General features: G+C 36.2%; 1 protein-coding gene across 3 annotated transcripts in view; it reads right to left on the bottom strand.

The window, feature by feature from the left end:
- GABRG1 (gamma-aminobutyric acid type A receptor subunit gamma1) overlaps positions 1-13,837 on the bottom strand; it is a 56,641-nt gene that overhangs the window by 37,709 nt on the left and 5,095 nt on the right. For all 3 annotated transcript variants that reach the window (XM_083833227.1, XM_083833223.1, XM_083833226.1), the window contains exon 2: positions 815-963. In XM_083833227.1, coding sequence (XP_083689353.1) covers positions 815-963 — 149 coding nt within the window. The remainder of the gene's footprint in view (positions 1-814; positions 964-13,837) is intronic.

Here is a 13,837-nt window from a genome sequence, read left to right as displayed (position 1 = left end):
TCTGACACCAAGTATTTAACGCATAAGTCTGTCCTCCACCTCTCCCTCCACAGTTCAGAAAACAGACCCAGAGAAATAAAATTATTTTTCTTAGCTTGATCCAGTATGCATGTGGTAGATGAGAGCTGGTGAATTTTTCACGTATTCTACGTTTTCAACACAAATCCTACAAAATATTTATACTTAATAGTTATATCTGAATTGATATTTTTACTATTGAAAGACAAAATTGATTTCCTACTAACTGCAAAGTTCAAACTACAGTAATGAAATCTTCCTTCCTATAATCTTCAAGAAAAGTCCTAAACTGTCTTCACAGATTCTTACAAAATTTTTCAAAATCTGAGCCAAGGAAAGAGGAGTGGTGGATTGAGTTCAATCTCTTTAAAATACACATTTACAGTTCACTTTCAAAAGTAAGATTAAAATGTCTAGGAATAATACTTTAATAAACTCCTGCTGACTCTCTCTCTATATATATATTTAATTGCGGCTGGTTTATATATACAATTATTTTTGTAATATTATCTTGGAGTAACAAAGCAAAATATAATTATCTTTTAATGCTTTATTGATCACTGTCCCAAGAAAACAATACTTTGCATAAGAAAAAGATTAGAAATATAACACAAAAATTCTGCTCATGCATGATATATTATTTTTATCAGTTCTAGAAAACCACTGCATTTTATTGCTGTTATATTTAACTTCATTAAGCATAATAACATATTAAACACATTTTTGCCAACTTTAGCAAAATGCAGGTGATCTCTGGTTCACATCTTCTATTTACTGAATTACTTAAAGAGCTTACCTCCAATATCTGGCCGAAGCTTATTGTCATATCCTTGAAGTAAGGAGTCCAGTATGTGAGTCACATCCCCACCATGAATCTTCGGTGCTAGGACCCATGTTTTATTCACTGTTAGATCTTCATCATCCTCATCATCTGCTTTATCGGTTCTAATGGTGATTGAATTTAAAAAAAAAAAAAAAAAGGTTAGAAAAAAAGAAACAGTGAAACAAAATACACAAGAGGCGAAGAAGAAACTGGTAAAATACTGAACATAATTTAAAGTATTTTATAATGAGTTCTGGTGCCAACAGAAAGAGGAAGTACCTTATTTGAAACACCAACATTTTATTTCATAGCAGAGAAATTTTAAGCTAATAAATATGTCAAGAGAAACATTAATACATTACATACACAGAAAAACTCAAACTATGAGTAAAACTCATAAAAGCACCAGTAGGCATCCTCTGTCAACCTTTTCCTGTTTTAAAACACAAAATGGAATTCCTAAGTTTTTTGCTATACATACTCTGTTTTCAATTCATGGTATTGATGTTCCTAATAGATGTTTAGTCATCATAATAGACACATATTGGTGTCAAAAGCATTAACAGAATTTCCTTCTTAGTAGCCTCTTATTCTATTACATAAACAATAAGACCTCAAATACACTCACTCAACTCCATTCAAATTTTAAGAAAGCAAACAAATATTGTGTCCATATGCTATGAAACATTCACAGTTAGAAACTGCAGTCATGTGTCAAAAATATACCTGCATGTATACGTGCTATAGTTAAAATTCTGTACCACTCTTTCCAGTTACGATTATTTGTTAGCCATTTTATCAAGATGGAACAAATGCACAAGAAAAACACTTATATGTTCATGCATTGCCTGTCTTTTAATTAGATAAGCAGCAATATGTATTTTATCGCTAAGTCATTAGTAAAAAAATGGCAGTACTTTGGTTATGTCTGCAGATTCACTCAGATATCACCAAAAGGTCAAAGAATGCCTGGAAGTAGTTTTCTTTCCATTTGGATCAAATGCATGTGGACTTAAGTATTCCTCCAGTGCTAAAGTTTGCAATCTACATTACTCATCCAGCATATTTCAGGGAACTGCTATGGGCTTCAAATCAAGCAAAGTGCATCAGACTGATAGCAGTAACTCTGGCTGTCATACAATCTTCACAAGGGGACACTGGATAGCAATTATTACTGAGGGTATGCAATTCATATAAATCAGTTCTAATGTTACCATAAGCATAGATATTCCAGTAAAGGAAAGGAATCAAAGTACTGTCCTTGTACCAATTTGTATTGTACACCAAAACTAAAAATGTATTTATATATTATTAGAAAATGATTTTAAAGAGCTTCTAAATTACAAACATACTGCACTCAAGGCTAAGGGTGGAATTTTTCAGGAAATATCCTACAGGAATGAAGACCACCAGGATGTTCCACAACACTACGACTTCATAGAGAAAGGTCAGAAAAAGTCAGGAAAGGACAGAGATGGAATAGGCATGCCTGGTTGTTATTGTAGTCCTTTGTCGGAATGCACCAAAACAGTCTGTATCCATAAGACCTTGCACCACCTCTCACATCTCTGTTAAGTCTCGCTGAAACTCAAGACTATCACCACTGTAGTAATTGCTCAGTAGTTTCAGGAAGCCTGCTTTTCAGGCAAGTGCAAGAGGGAGCTGGCCACAATTCGGTAAGTTTCCAGAAGGTGAACAAAAGGCACTGCTTGGATATAAAGGTTTTCATACCTAGCTTGCTGCAAACAAGTCACAAGAGTCTATTATAGCTGAAAGTAATAAGAAATCTAAATACAAGGTTCACCATCAGCTTCCCCTCTAACAACCTGAAAAGTGCTTTCATTCTTTTAAATTGAAATGTACCTTTTACTGCACTACATAGACATTATAGAAATGTCAGCTATTAAATATTTAACATCCCCCATTAGCAGAATTCCACTAATGGGAGTGCTAAAAGAAGTAGGAAGTGAAGTTTTGTAAATGTACACTCCTTTTCCCTCAAAGCTACCTATTGCCATCTCTTTCATGTTTCATTACCACACTGTTTTATTTATTTATTTAATTTTGGCCTGTTTGTACTTTATGTCAGCTAATTACTATATAAATTAGCTTATGGTTCCTCAGAGTGCAGAGGCAATCCCAGCTTTTCCCTGAGGCATTAAGATGATGAGGAGTAAAACTTAACTTATGAGCAACTCTCTAAAGAAGGAAACATTCACTACAAAACTGACCATTGTGTCTTATTCCTTTTGTTCCCCATCCCTTAAACAACAGAAAGTACAGAGAAACTACCAGAGCTCCATACATGACACAGTGATGAGGACACAGTTTTGTCTCCCTTTAATGTTCTTTTTGCATCATCATTATTAAAAATAGCCTAGATTTAGCCAAGATGAAAGGTACAAGAAGTCATGCCAAATGCCCATGCCGACCTAAATGCAAGAAGAGTTACGACCATGATACCTCTATACACAGCCTCTCAAATACCCTGCCATTTTGAATCATTCATTTTATTTATGGATTCACATGACAACTCATGGGGGAAGGGACCACAGGAAGTCTCTAGTCCAGCCTCCTGCTAAAGGCATGGATAGCTCTGAGGTCAGACCAGGTTGATCAGGGCTTGATTCAGTCAGGTCGTGGAGACCTCCAAGGAGAAAAAACTGCACTACCTCTCCAAGCAATCCACTCTCCACTTCTCTTTTTTCTATCATGTAATATCTTTAAATATATTTGAAATTAATAAAATAAAAGAAATATACAAGTACATACAAGGTTTGTACTTCCTGTTTTGCCTAAGGCAAAATCTCTGGACATCTATTTTTAAAACTTTGAACTATAAAGTACTATGCAGATGAGGACACTGATAGGTTTCTGAAAGCTATTAATAATAAAATAGCAGGGTGAGATGGAAAAATTCCATCCCAACATCCAACAGCTTTTCCAGACACTACTAAATAAATCCATTTAAGGTAGTTCTTTTATCAGGAACTGTTTCTTTTCTTCCATACCAGTATGCTAGCTCAAGACTTTGTGACTTGTTCATCCATTAGCTAAACAACCAAAGGAACCAGTGCAGATTAGAAATGAATATATCCAAATGTGGAGGAAAAGGCACTATTGCTATTCGCAATTTGAGAGGAGACATTGTCACTCTCTCCAATCCTATGTAACTAGCCTTTACAGAGATGATTGACTGTGAGATCTTGCTACCAGAATGACATCCTTTTTATTTTTTTTTTAGAATGTGCCCAAGACCACTTTGAGCAAGCAATGAAGACTATAATCTCTCTGCAATGCTAATGCTAGACATTTCTGCACTTTTGATTCAAAAGCCATAGCCACTGACTTGCAAGTCACACAAGAGAGATAAGACAGGAATGGTGTTGGCTGGAAGAAGGAAGTGAGCAGAATATATAGAATGTTTTCTGTATGTGTTCCAGTGAAACAGAGCACACCACAACTGTCAGCTGGAGTCCTCCATTCAGAGATTTGTAGGGAAGTCGCATAAAGCAGGTAGTTCCCCAAACAGAGCACACAGACACATGAAGGGCAGACAATGGATATACACTCATTTCTAGGAATCAGAATTACTGATTCTTATCATGCTACATTGGTTTGACCCACTCTGTTTCAAAGGTAGAAAACCCGTCAGAATTACAGTCAGCAGGATTTGTTGAGAAGGTGTTACCAGGATCTAACTGAGGCTGCTAGACCACATTATTTAAAGAAATATTCACATTGGAGAACAAGTTGGTCCAAAACTGTTTATCTTTGGCCTAATTCTCTCTGCCTCTTAATTCACTTTTCAAAGGCCAGTTTTTTCCCCAGGTTTTGGAATGGGATAAAGGGTAATAAATTTAATTCCAAACTAAAAAGATAAAGTGTTAAATTCAGGTATGCCATTGAAATATTTAGCAACAACAGTTAGCTTCAGCTTAACACCATTTTACTTCTTTGCAGTTGAAATAAATCTTACAAACCCATGAAGATTAATGCTAATTAACTCCACCCTAACTTTAACAATAGCACTTTCCTCTCTCTCTCTCACAACCCAGGGAAGAAAGGCAAACAATTAAAGAGGAGTTCTTTTCCTTTCCCAGTTTATCTAAAGGTTATTTCACTATACACAGATCATCACACTTGATCCTCTCTCCATTTACTATAAACTATATATTTTTTTCAACAGATTTCACTCAGTAGGTCTTTTTCGAACGGTCTGGAGAGACAAAGGTTCAGAGCAAAAATATGACATCTTTACATTCAAATATTTCTAGGTTGACCTTAATTTTTATAATTTTCTAAGTATGAAAGTCTTCACTTCATCACATGCTTGTTGTTATAACACTTCCACTAGCCTCATAAACTTAACAGTAACTGCATGTATACAGTGAACAGTAATTAGGCACAAAGTGCCCTAATTATGCTCTCTGTCCTTCAACTAATTGGAGACATTACCATGACTAATAAATCCCTCAGCACAAGCAACTAATGACTGAATAACTCTTTTCAACATCAGGCAGCATGCACATCTTCAGACATTAATATCACAGGTCTTTGTTCTACTTTAAGTATGAGAAAAAACAATCGGATGAGCTTTAAGTTGCAATTAACATCTGTCAGGTTATATAAGGAACTGAAAAAAAAATGGATATAGTAAGACTGCTGCTACTGCCATTTGCATCAGCGTATGAAAGTATTACATATAGAACTACATGCATAGCATAGATGGAGTATTTAAACACAGCTGAGGATCAATTTCATTACCCACTCCCAGGCTCCTCTTCCCACCCAACACACACAAAGGTTCCCAGTCCTCCAGGTAGGGTTGATCTATGGGGAACCTATAGACTTTTGGAGAAGCAATAGAGACTGGCCAGAAAACCTGTATTATCTCCACTGACACTTCATGCCTTCCCTTTCCTCTGAGTAAAAAGAGCATAATCCCATTTTACTCCAGAAGCACTGCTAACTCTCTCCTGTTGGTAAACTGGACACACTGCCTTGCACAGAGCATTCCACTCATCTGACTCTCTGAGACAAGCTAAAAGAAGAACAGAAGTCAAAGCTGAGGATGAAAGAGAAAGCTCCTTTTAATGAGCAGATGATGTAATATTTCCATTTCTAAAAGACCAGTCTCGATTCTGCTCTTCTGCCTGACAAATGAACTGGTTCAGCAGCTAAAGATGCATGCAGAGGCTTTACAAAGGAAAGGAAAGGATAAGGGGAGGAAATCAGTGCTGCACAAACCACAGACAACTAACAGACGGCTGACATTGGATGTAGTGACTGGGACCTGAGAAAGGAAGTTCCCAGCACACATCACCTGCCAAGCTTTCGAAAGGTTGCATAATGATAGAACAGAGCACAAATGTGAAGACCATGTAATGACCATCTTGACAAGAATAAAGTCCACAACAGAAAGTTTAAAAAATTAAAAGACTCCACAATCAGTAAGTGCGCTTTTCTGCTTCTTATATGTAAGGTCCTAGCAGCCTATATATTTTTGATATATTTAATGCAAGAAGCAACTAACAAATCACAAAAAATGCCTGAAGACAGCTGTTATTCACTGGTTGTGCTTCCCAGCATATTAGTTGTATGTCCTCTAAGTATAATTAACTTCTATTTTACAGTACTTAAAAAAAAAAATGGTTTTCAACTTTCAGACAAAATGGTAATGTTTCCCAAACTGCAAATATGAAAGAATACATTGATAATAAAAATACAGCTTCAGAAGTCTGTCGATATCCTGCAATTAACCAGACAATGTTTCACAATAAATTAGTCCAGACAAAGGTTTCCAGGGCAAGCTTCCAACCTCTCAGATATCTAACCAGACATGATCTTGTTCTAGAACACCAAACATGATAAGCTTGGATACAATACAAAAGTGTATTTCATGGCCCCATCAGTGAGAGTTCAGATATCAGATGACCTAGTCAACTATGAAAAAAGACCTAAAGCATTGCTGAAAAACAAAGCATGGGATTTGACAACCCAATATGCAGAGTCAGGTACTTTTACAGGTGCTGGTTCTAATTCTGAAGGTAAAAAGGTAAGTTCTTACATGTTTCACATGTATGACCAAGGCATAGGGCCAGGTATAGATGAAAATCTTAACTGTAGAAGGATGACAAGTTTAAACATTGCCTGATACAGAAGAGACTTCATTACAAATAGAACAAAATACAACTTCAACACGGTAGGAAAGAATAATCGCTCTTATCTGAGTAATTTAAAATATATAATAGCATATTTTCTTGGATCTACCTAAGATAAAGCAAGAACCTGAAACAGACTTGCAGCATCCTTCAGGACTCAGAGTTCTGCACATACAAAAATATCCCTTTTTCACAGCAATAGCAGTAGCAGCAGAACCACATAGTCATGACTGCTAGAATAGGACACAACAACATTTTTTCTTCAAAGACTTTCCTGATTTTTTTCTTCTGATGCTATAAGTACTGTATTGTTTAGGCATCTCTCCAGAACTTCCGAACTTGATGACTGACTTCATACTCATCTGCTGTATGAAATTTCAGTAGAACTCTTTTGCATTTCATCATCAGCTTCTTCACCAGAATGCTTTATTCATGGCAGAAAATTCCTGGGAAAATACTGGAACTGCAAACAAAGAAATGTGGCTACTGAAAACATGTATCCAGGAAGCATTACTAGCTCTTTCTAATCCTGTGGGATATAGACTCACTGACATATTCCTTCATCTTCATTCTTCTTAAAGTGGTTTGACATTCTCTTGACAAAAACATCTCTTTTCTTTTCTCCCCATGCATTTCATCTCAGGTGCTTTTATCAATTTATTCCCTTACTTCCTGCTTTTTTTGCCTTGCCAGAGTCTGGCATCTTGTTGTGTGTCAAAATGCATTTCTATCCCACTGAAGTATCCGTTTTACTTAATATAGCTTTTTAAAATATTTTTGTGGTGTACCTACCAGATACCATTAGGCTGATTCTTCTTCTGTATATGCATACTTACTTATGTTCTTCTCTTTCTCTAATCTCATATTTTCTGGCTATTCATTATTTCTTACCTTGTTTCCTCTTTCCCTTCTTCTTCACAAGTTTTTACTGAAGGGATGAATTTTCCCCTTAAACCAGCATTCAAATTATCAGGGAAAATTATGGGAAAAATAATAATGATAATAAAAAAATAATAATAATTAAAAAAAAACAGAGATTCTTAACATAGAGAAACATTCAATTTTTAGGTTAAATTTAATAAAGAAGTTTACTTAGCTCTTTGATAATGGGTAAAGTTTTGTTTAAGAAAATCACCTAACAAAACAAAAGCTGGCATTTCAACAATTCATGTAATGGGAAGTGTTGCTTACAAATTTGAGTGTTTAGACTATCAGACTCGTGACATCTTAATGCATATCACAAGCATCAGGTGATCAAGCTTTTCTGAGTGATTACAGCTTTGAAGTACACCTCTGAAAGATATGAAACTTTTCTCCCACACACAATAAGTTCAGTACAATTAATTTTAGTCTCAGTAAGACCTTCACTTAAAAGCATTATCACATTTCTTGTAAAATGATCTTCAACATCTCGGTGATATAGTAGTATAACAAAAACTAATATGAACAATACGACTAGTCTTAACTCTGAACACTTAACAAAGGCACAACCTGACTCCAAAGAACATTTATAGAAACATGAATTTTTGAAGTTCAGAACAACACGTATTATTAAAGATATGATACAGAACAATTTTTTTTGAGACCAACACAAATTGCTCTCCTCCTATGTCAACTTTCATATAATGTTATATTAGTTCAAGTGACACTTGTCAAATTTGTTCTTATTAATTCAAATGGCTTCAAAGTTCTCACAGAAATTATCATCATCATTCTAATCAAATTATCACATCTATCTGTCCACATATAGGTAATTCTCTGTGCCAGTTCAGAGCTACTGGTTTCTCAAACATATTAAGTCTGATAAAGCACTTTGACCACCTTAGTAAAGATAGCAGTTTACCTTCATATGTGGTCACAAAAATACTCTTCCCAGTTTTGTAAATCTGATGGGGACAAGTAGTGGTTTCTGCACCTCTGCACCCCTTTTCTTTTACACTATAAAACATGGAGCAAGAACCTCGTATGAGTAAGACAGCAAACAGTAATGGGAAAAGAAAAAAAAAAAAAAAAGAGGTAATTTGCTAATTCTTGCTATTTCCCACAGAATCATGCACTTTAGAAAAGACCTTGGGAAGTCAACTTCAACTCAAAGGAGGGCTCATGCTGAATTCAGACCAGGATGCTTAAAGCTTAATCCATTTGGGTCTTTGAAACCTCCAAGGACAGAAATCCCACAGCCTTAATGGACATGTTCCACAGCTTATCTATCTTTATAGTGATTTTTTTTGTTTATACCTTACTGGGTCTTTTCCTATTGCAATTCTTCACCATTGTTCTTTATTCTCCTATCACTCATTACTGTGAAGAGGCTATCACTGTCCTCTTAATCACCTTCCTGTAAGTGCTAGGGGTTCCTACTGGGTCCCTCAAAGCCACTTCTTCTACAGGCTGAACAAGCCCCAGTCCCACAGCTTCTCGTCACAGGGCAAGGTTTCCTGCCTGACCAGCTTGACAGCCCACTGCTAAGTTCTCTCCTGTTTAGACCCAAAAGTGGATGCAGTGTCTATATGTGGTTTGGCAAGTGCTGAGCAGAGGGAGATGATCACTTCCCTCAACCTCCTGAATACATGCCTGTTCAGCCCAAGGTGTTGCTGGCCCCCTTTGCTGCTAAGGCACCCTGCTGTCCACCACAAGTTCCAGGTCCTTTCTGGCAGAGCTGATCCTCAGACAGCAGTCCCCAGCCTGTTCTGCTGCCAGGGGGCTTCTGGCCCAGCTGCAGAACTTCATCCTCAACAAATTTCATAATATTCCTCTCGACCCATTCTACCATCAGCTCTGGGGCCCTCTGAACGGCAGCCCTGCCATCAAACATATGAACTTGGTATAAGCAGTCTTTCAACAGGTTGAAAATAAATAAATTGTCTTCAGCAATGGCTATACTAACATCATTATTCCCAATACTCTGAGCAGCTCTTTTTCTGCCCCAGACAAGTGAGGAAACAGGACACATTTATCACTAGTCCTCCTTCTTCACACCAATTATTCTATGTTCTGATTACAAACTTGCAGAATGTGTTGTGTGTTTTTTTTTGGCTAACAAAACCTGTGTAACTCATTGATCATAACACTCACATTCACAGTGGAAGTATTCTTCTTCCTCTGTTCTCAGAAAATCATTATTACAATATCTTAAAGCAGTTCTTTGCCTAGACAAGTACTTGAAAGTGCCCATTATCTTCAGTAAGTAGGTCCTTCCTTTTTGCCAGTACAAACCTTTCTATTGCTAGCTGAAAATAATAATAATAATAATAATAATAGAGGCCCTCATGCTATCTATATTTTAATCTTACAGATGAAGAGCATTCTGCCTTGATAATTTTTTTAGAGAAATATACATTTATCTTCTCCTACCAATTGTCTTCTAAGGAGAGTCTTCCCACCATTATATGCAAAAGAAAATAAAATTTATCAAGAAGATAAAGTAGTTTTTAAGAAAATTGATACTGTCTTGACTGAAACTGAAGTGTAAATTACTAAAATTCTTAGGGAGATTTATTTCAGATGGATTTGAATGAAATGGACATTGTTAAGTTTTGCTTTCTCAATTGGTAAGTCTCACCTTTTTTGTGGGTTTTGGTCACACCATGCAATCAAGTAATTAAAACATAAAACGCCATATTCCAGTGCTCCTTCAGACCAAATAACAGGAAAGAAATTGAGCTTCAGAGGACAGAAGATAAAAGGATAACCATAGCAAATTATAGAGTCTAAGTAGATATGACTGAAAAGAGACAAATGGTACTAAATAAAGGACAAAATGTTCCCAAATTACTAAGGACGGACATGATGATGAAAAGGCATCATCTCTGGATATCTGGAGCACATTAAGCACAACAGTATCAGACCTCCTAGGAGTTTCAGACTAGAATCATCACACAAACATACATAAATCCATGTGCCACAAATCAGCATCCAGTTCAAGAGACGGCAGATCTTTATCTGCAGTCTCTTGAAGATCTCTTGCAGATCTTTATCTGCAGTTGACTGATGAAAGGTTAATTATCATCGGGTTCAGAATGAACTGATGTATTGTTGGTGGGTTAAGTGCTTTGATTGAAGAGACATTTTCCAGAGTAGAACTAGACCTAAAACAAACCTAACATAAATGAATACTGAGATCCATAACCTTAATAAAAAGTAGTTACCCTAATTAAATGCCATCCCACAGCCACTATAACATTAATCAAATCACAAAGTCAACAGTGTTAGATTTCAACTTTAAAATGTCTCCTGCATCACAAGAAATATATAAAACAAGTTCTCCTTCATGAGGTAATTTCAGTTATATAAGCTACTGATAATTCTGCATACTCATGCGAACATTTGTTCTAACACAATTCATTGCATATTTCCTGCAAAATCTTCAGGTAACTAGAAATCTACTATAGCCTTTCACAAATACTAGCTTCTTCAAAATACTTCCAAATAATGACACACACCTGAGCAAGTACCAATCTCCTTCCCCAGGAGTTTAAGTAATATATATAGACTGAAGTAGCAACAGAACCAGAGACTTGTATTGAACTGCATACCATAACTGCAGTGTATAGGTGAATCTGGCTCAATACCATAGAAAAAGCCATACACCTTCTATAACTAGACAATGACAACTTATCCCCAAGAGAAAGAGAGTTAATGGATTCTTCTGAAATTTTTGTGTAATTGTTATTAGGCAATTGTGGACTAATCCCAAGGTCAATGAAATTAATGAATAATCATACAAAGAGGCAAATACGCTCTTTAAGGGCTAGTGGCAATACCTAAACCATGCAAGATTAAATTTGCTGTCTGTTTCTGCAAGCAAAATTCTCTCTTCTCCAGTGTAATTTATTGTGTATTAAATATGACACATATATTTTACAAGAGAAGCATTCCACCTCTTGTCAGATGGTGAATAAAGTTTATGACTGTAAGAAATGTCCCCTGCTGGATGAAACCTGCTGGCCATCAGATGGATGGTCTTCATCAAAAAAATCTAGATCTTAAGATATGGCTCCATAGCTCACCTGCAGCAGGTCTGACACAATCTGGTATACATTCAATGTCTATATGTTGGTGAGGTCAAGTACATTTCTCCCTCAAGGAAAATTTTGAGAATAGTTTATTTTTAAAAACGTCTACATAATTTATTCTACAATGTAAATGTGACATTGCACAATGAAGAGAAAAAAAAAATTGTCATGACTTACAGTGCCAGAGTTAGCAACCTAAATTAATACTTAATACTACAACTTTTCCTAATATAAATTCCACCCAGCTGAACTTTATTCTGAAAGATAAATTGGACCATCATATTACATTATTAATAATAAGACTTAATCCCTCATGGTACACTGCCTTAAATAAGAAGAAAACCATATTATATGGACAATCAGCCACTTTTTAAGACTTTGAATAATTTCATCCAGTGGGGATGTATCTTGTGTTACCTCAGATCTTTTCTACCCACAATTTCTGTCTATCTTCTTGAAAACAAGAATGACTGCATATAATTTAGGACTACGGAAAGACATTCACACCCGACCAGGAATGAGGAATGCAGTGGCACTGAAAAGGATTTGAGAATCAAGGCAGAAAGCAAAAAGAACACGAGGTACACCAGGGCAGTACTGGAGCTAATCCCGGGATATATTATCTCAGCAGTATTAAGCAGGAGTAGGGAAGTAATATTCTGTGTGTATATACCATTAGTGAGGCTAATATTTGTATAATCTACCCATTTTTGAGGTCTGCTCTTCAAAGAAAAATTGGAAAGGGTTTAAAAAATGTCTAAACGAATAATTCAATATTTGCTGAAGAAATTTAAGTAGCTCAGTTTACTTATCTGGGAGAAAAATGTAATCTGCTATCAAGTTGCCTCTTAAACTATATATACCAAGGAAATAATTCCTGCTATAACTTGGGTAAATCCAATTTAATGGAAAATTCCACCCTGTGCTGAATATCTCTGATTGTGACACATTTGTATAAAACTTTCATTTTGGACTAGATCACTCACCCCATAAATACTGCTATGCACATAACTGCACAACAGTTTCTCATCTCTGAGAGGTGAGGAAGTTTTTTGAAGCAAGGAAGTAACCCACAACGTGTCATGAAAGACTATGGTGAAAACAGAAAACAGGATGTTTTCTAACCAAGATAGTGATTCCCTTAAGAATCTTCAGGATTAATTTGAGGTGCTCTGAGATTTCTTCAAGGTACTGTAGACCATGCTCCATTCCTAAGAGCATCTACAGCCATGGGTCCTCACTGTGAGGTTGCCCTAAAGAATCAGAGGTACAAACGGGGTCATGGATTTCCCAAGAGATGGACTGAAGCACATCGGATTCAAAAGTGACTGGGACAGTTGCAGCATGTGGTACATGCAAGAGAAAAAAAAAAAAAAGAGGAAGGAAGACAGGAGGAGAGGAAGAGAGACTTTTTCATCTAGCAGAAGAAGGCAGAAAATCCAGTGGCTGGAAGCTAGAAGAACCTAAGACTAGAAATACTGTAAAATACTTCACTGGATTCCTTCTTGTTGAGTGTGTGTGCAGGGGCTTAGAACAGTTATACTGAAGCAACAAACCTGATGCAGAAGTCAAGTTCTGCATCTTCATTTATTCTTATGTTGGACCAGATTATCACAACAGATCCTGCAGACTTTAACATACATCACTGAAAGCATATTTTATGAAGTATTTATTTTCATCTTTGCCAATCATTAGGATTTCCCTCTTTGAAGCAAATTCCATTCTGATCAAATCCTTGGAGCACTGGAGAGACATATCTAGTCTTTCCAGTCACCTCTATCACAACATCCTCTTCAGTGCATGATTTACCATTTTAA

The sequence above is a fragment of the Anser anser genome (genome assembly GCF_964211835.1).
Source record: "Anser anser genome assembly, chromosome: 4".
NCBI lineage: Eukaryota > Metazoa > Chordata > Aves > Anseriformes > Anatidae > Anser > Anser anser.
The sequence above is the reverse complement of the archived record's forward strand: the minus strand, read 5'-3'. Positions and strand labels throughout refer to the sequence as shown.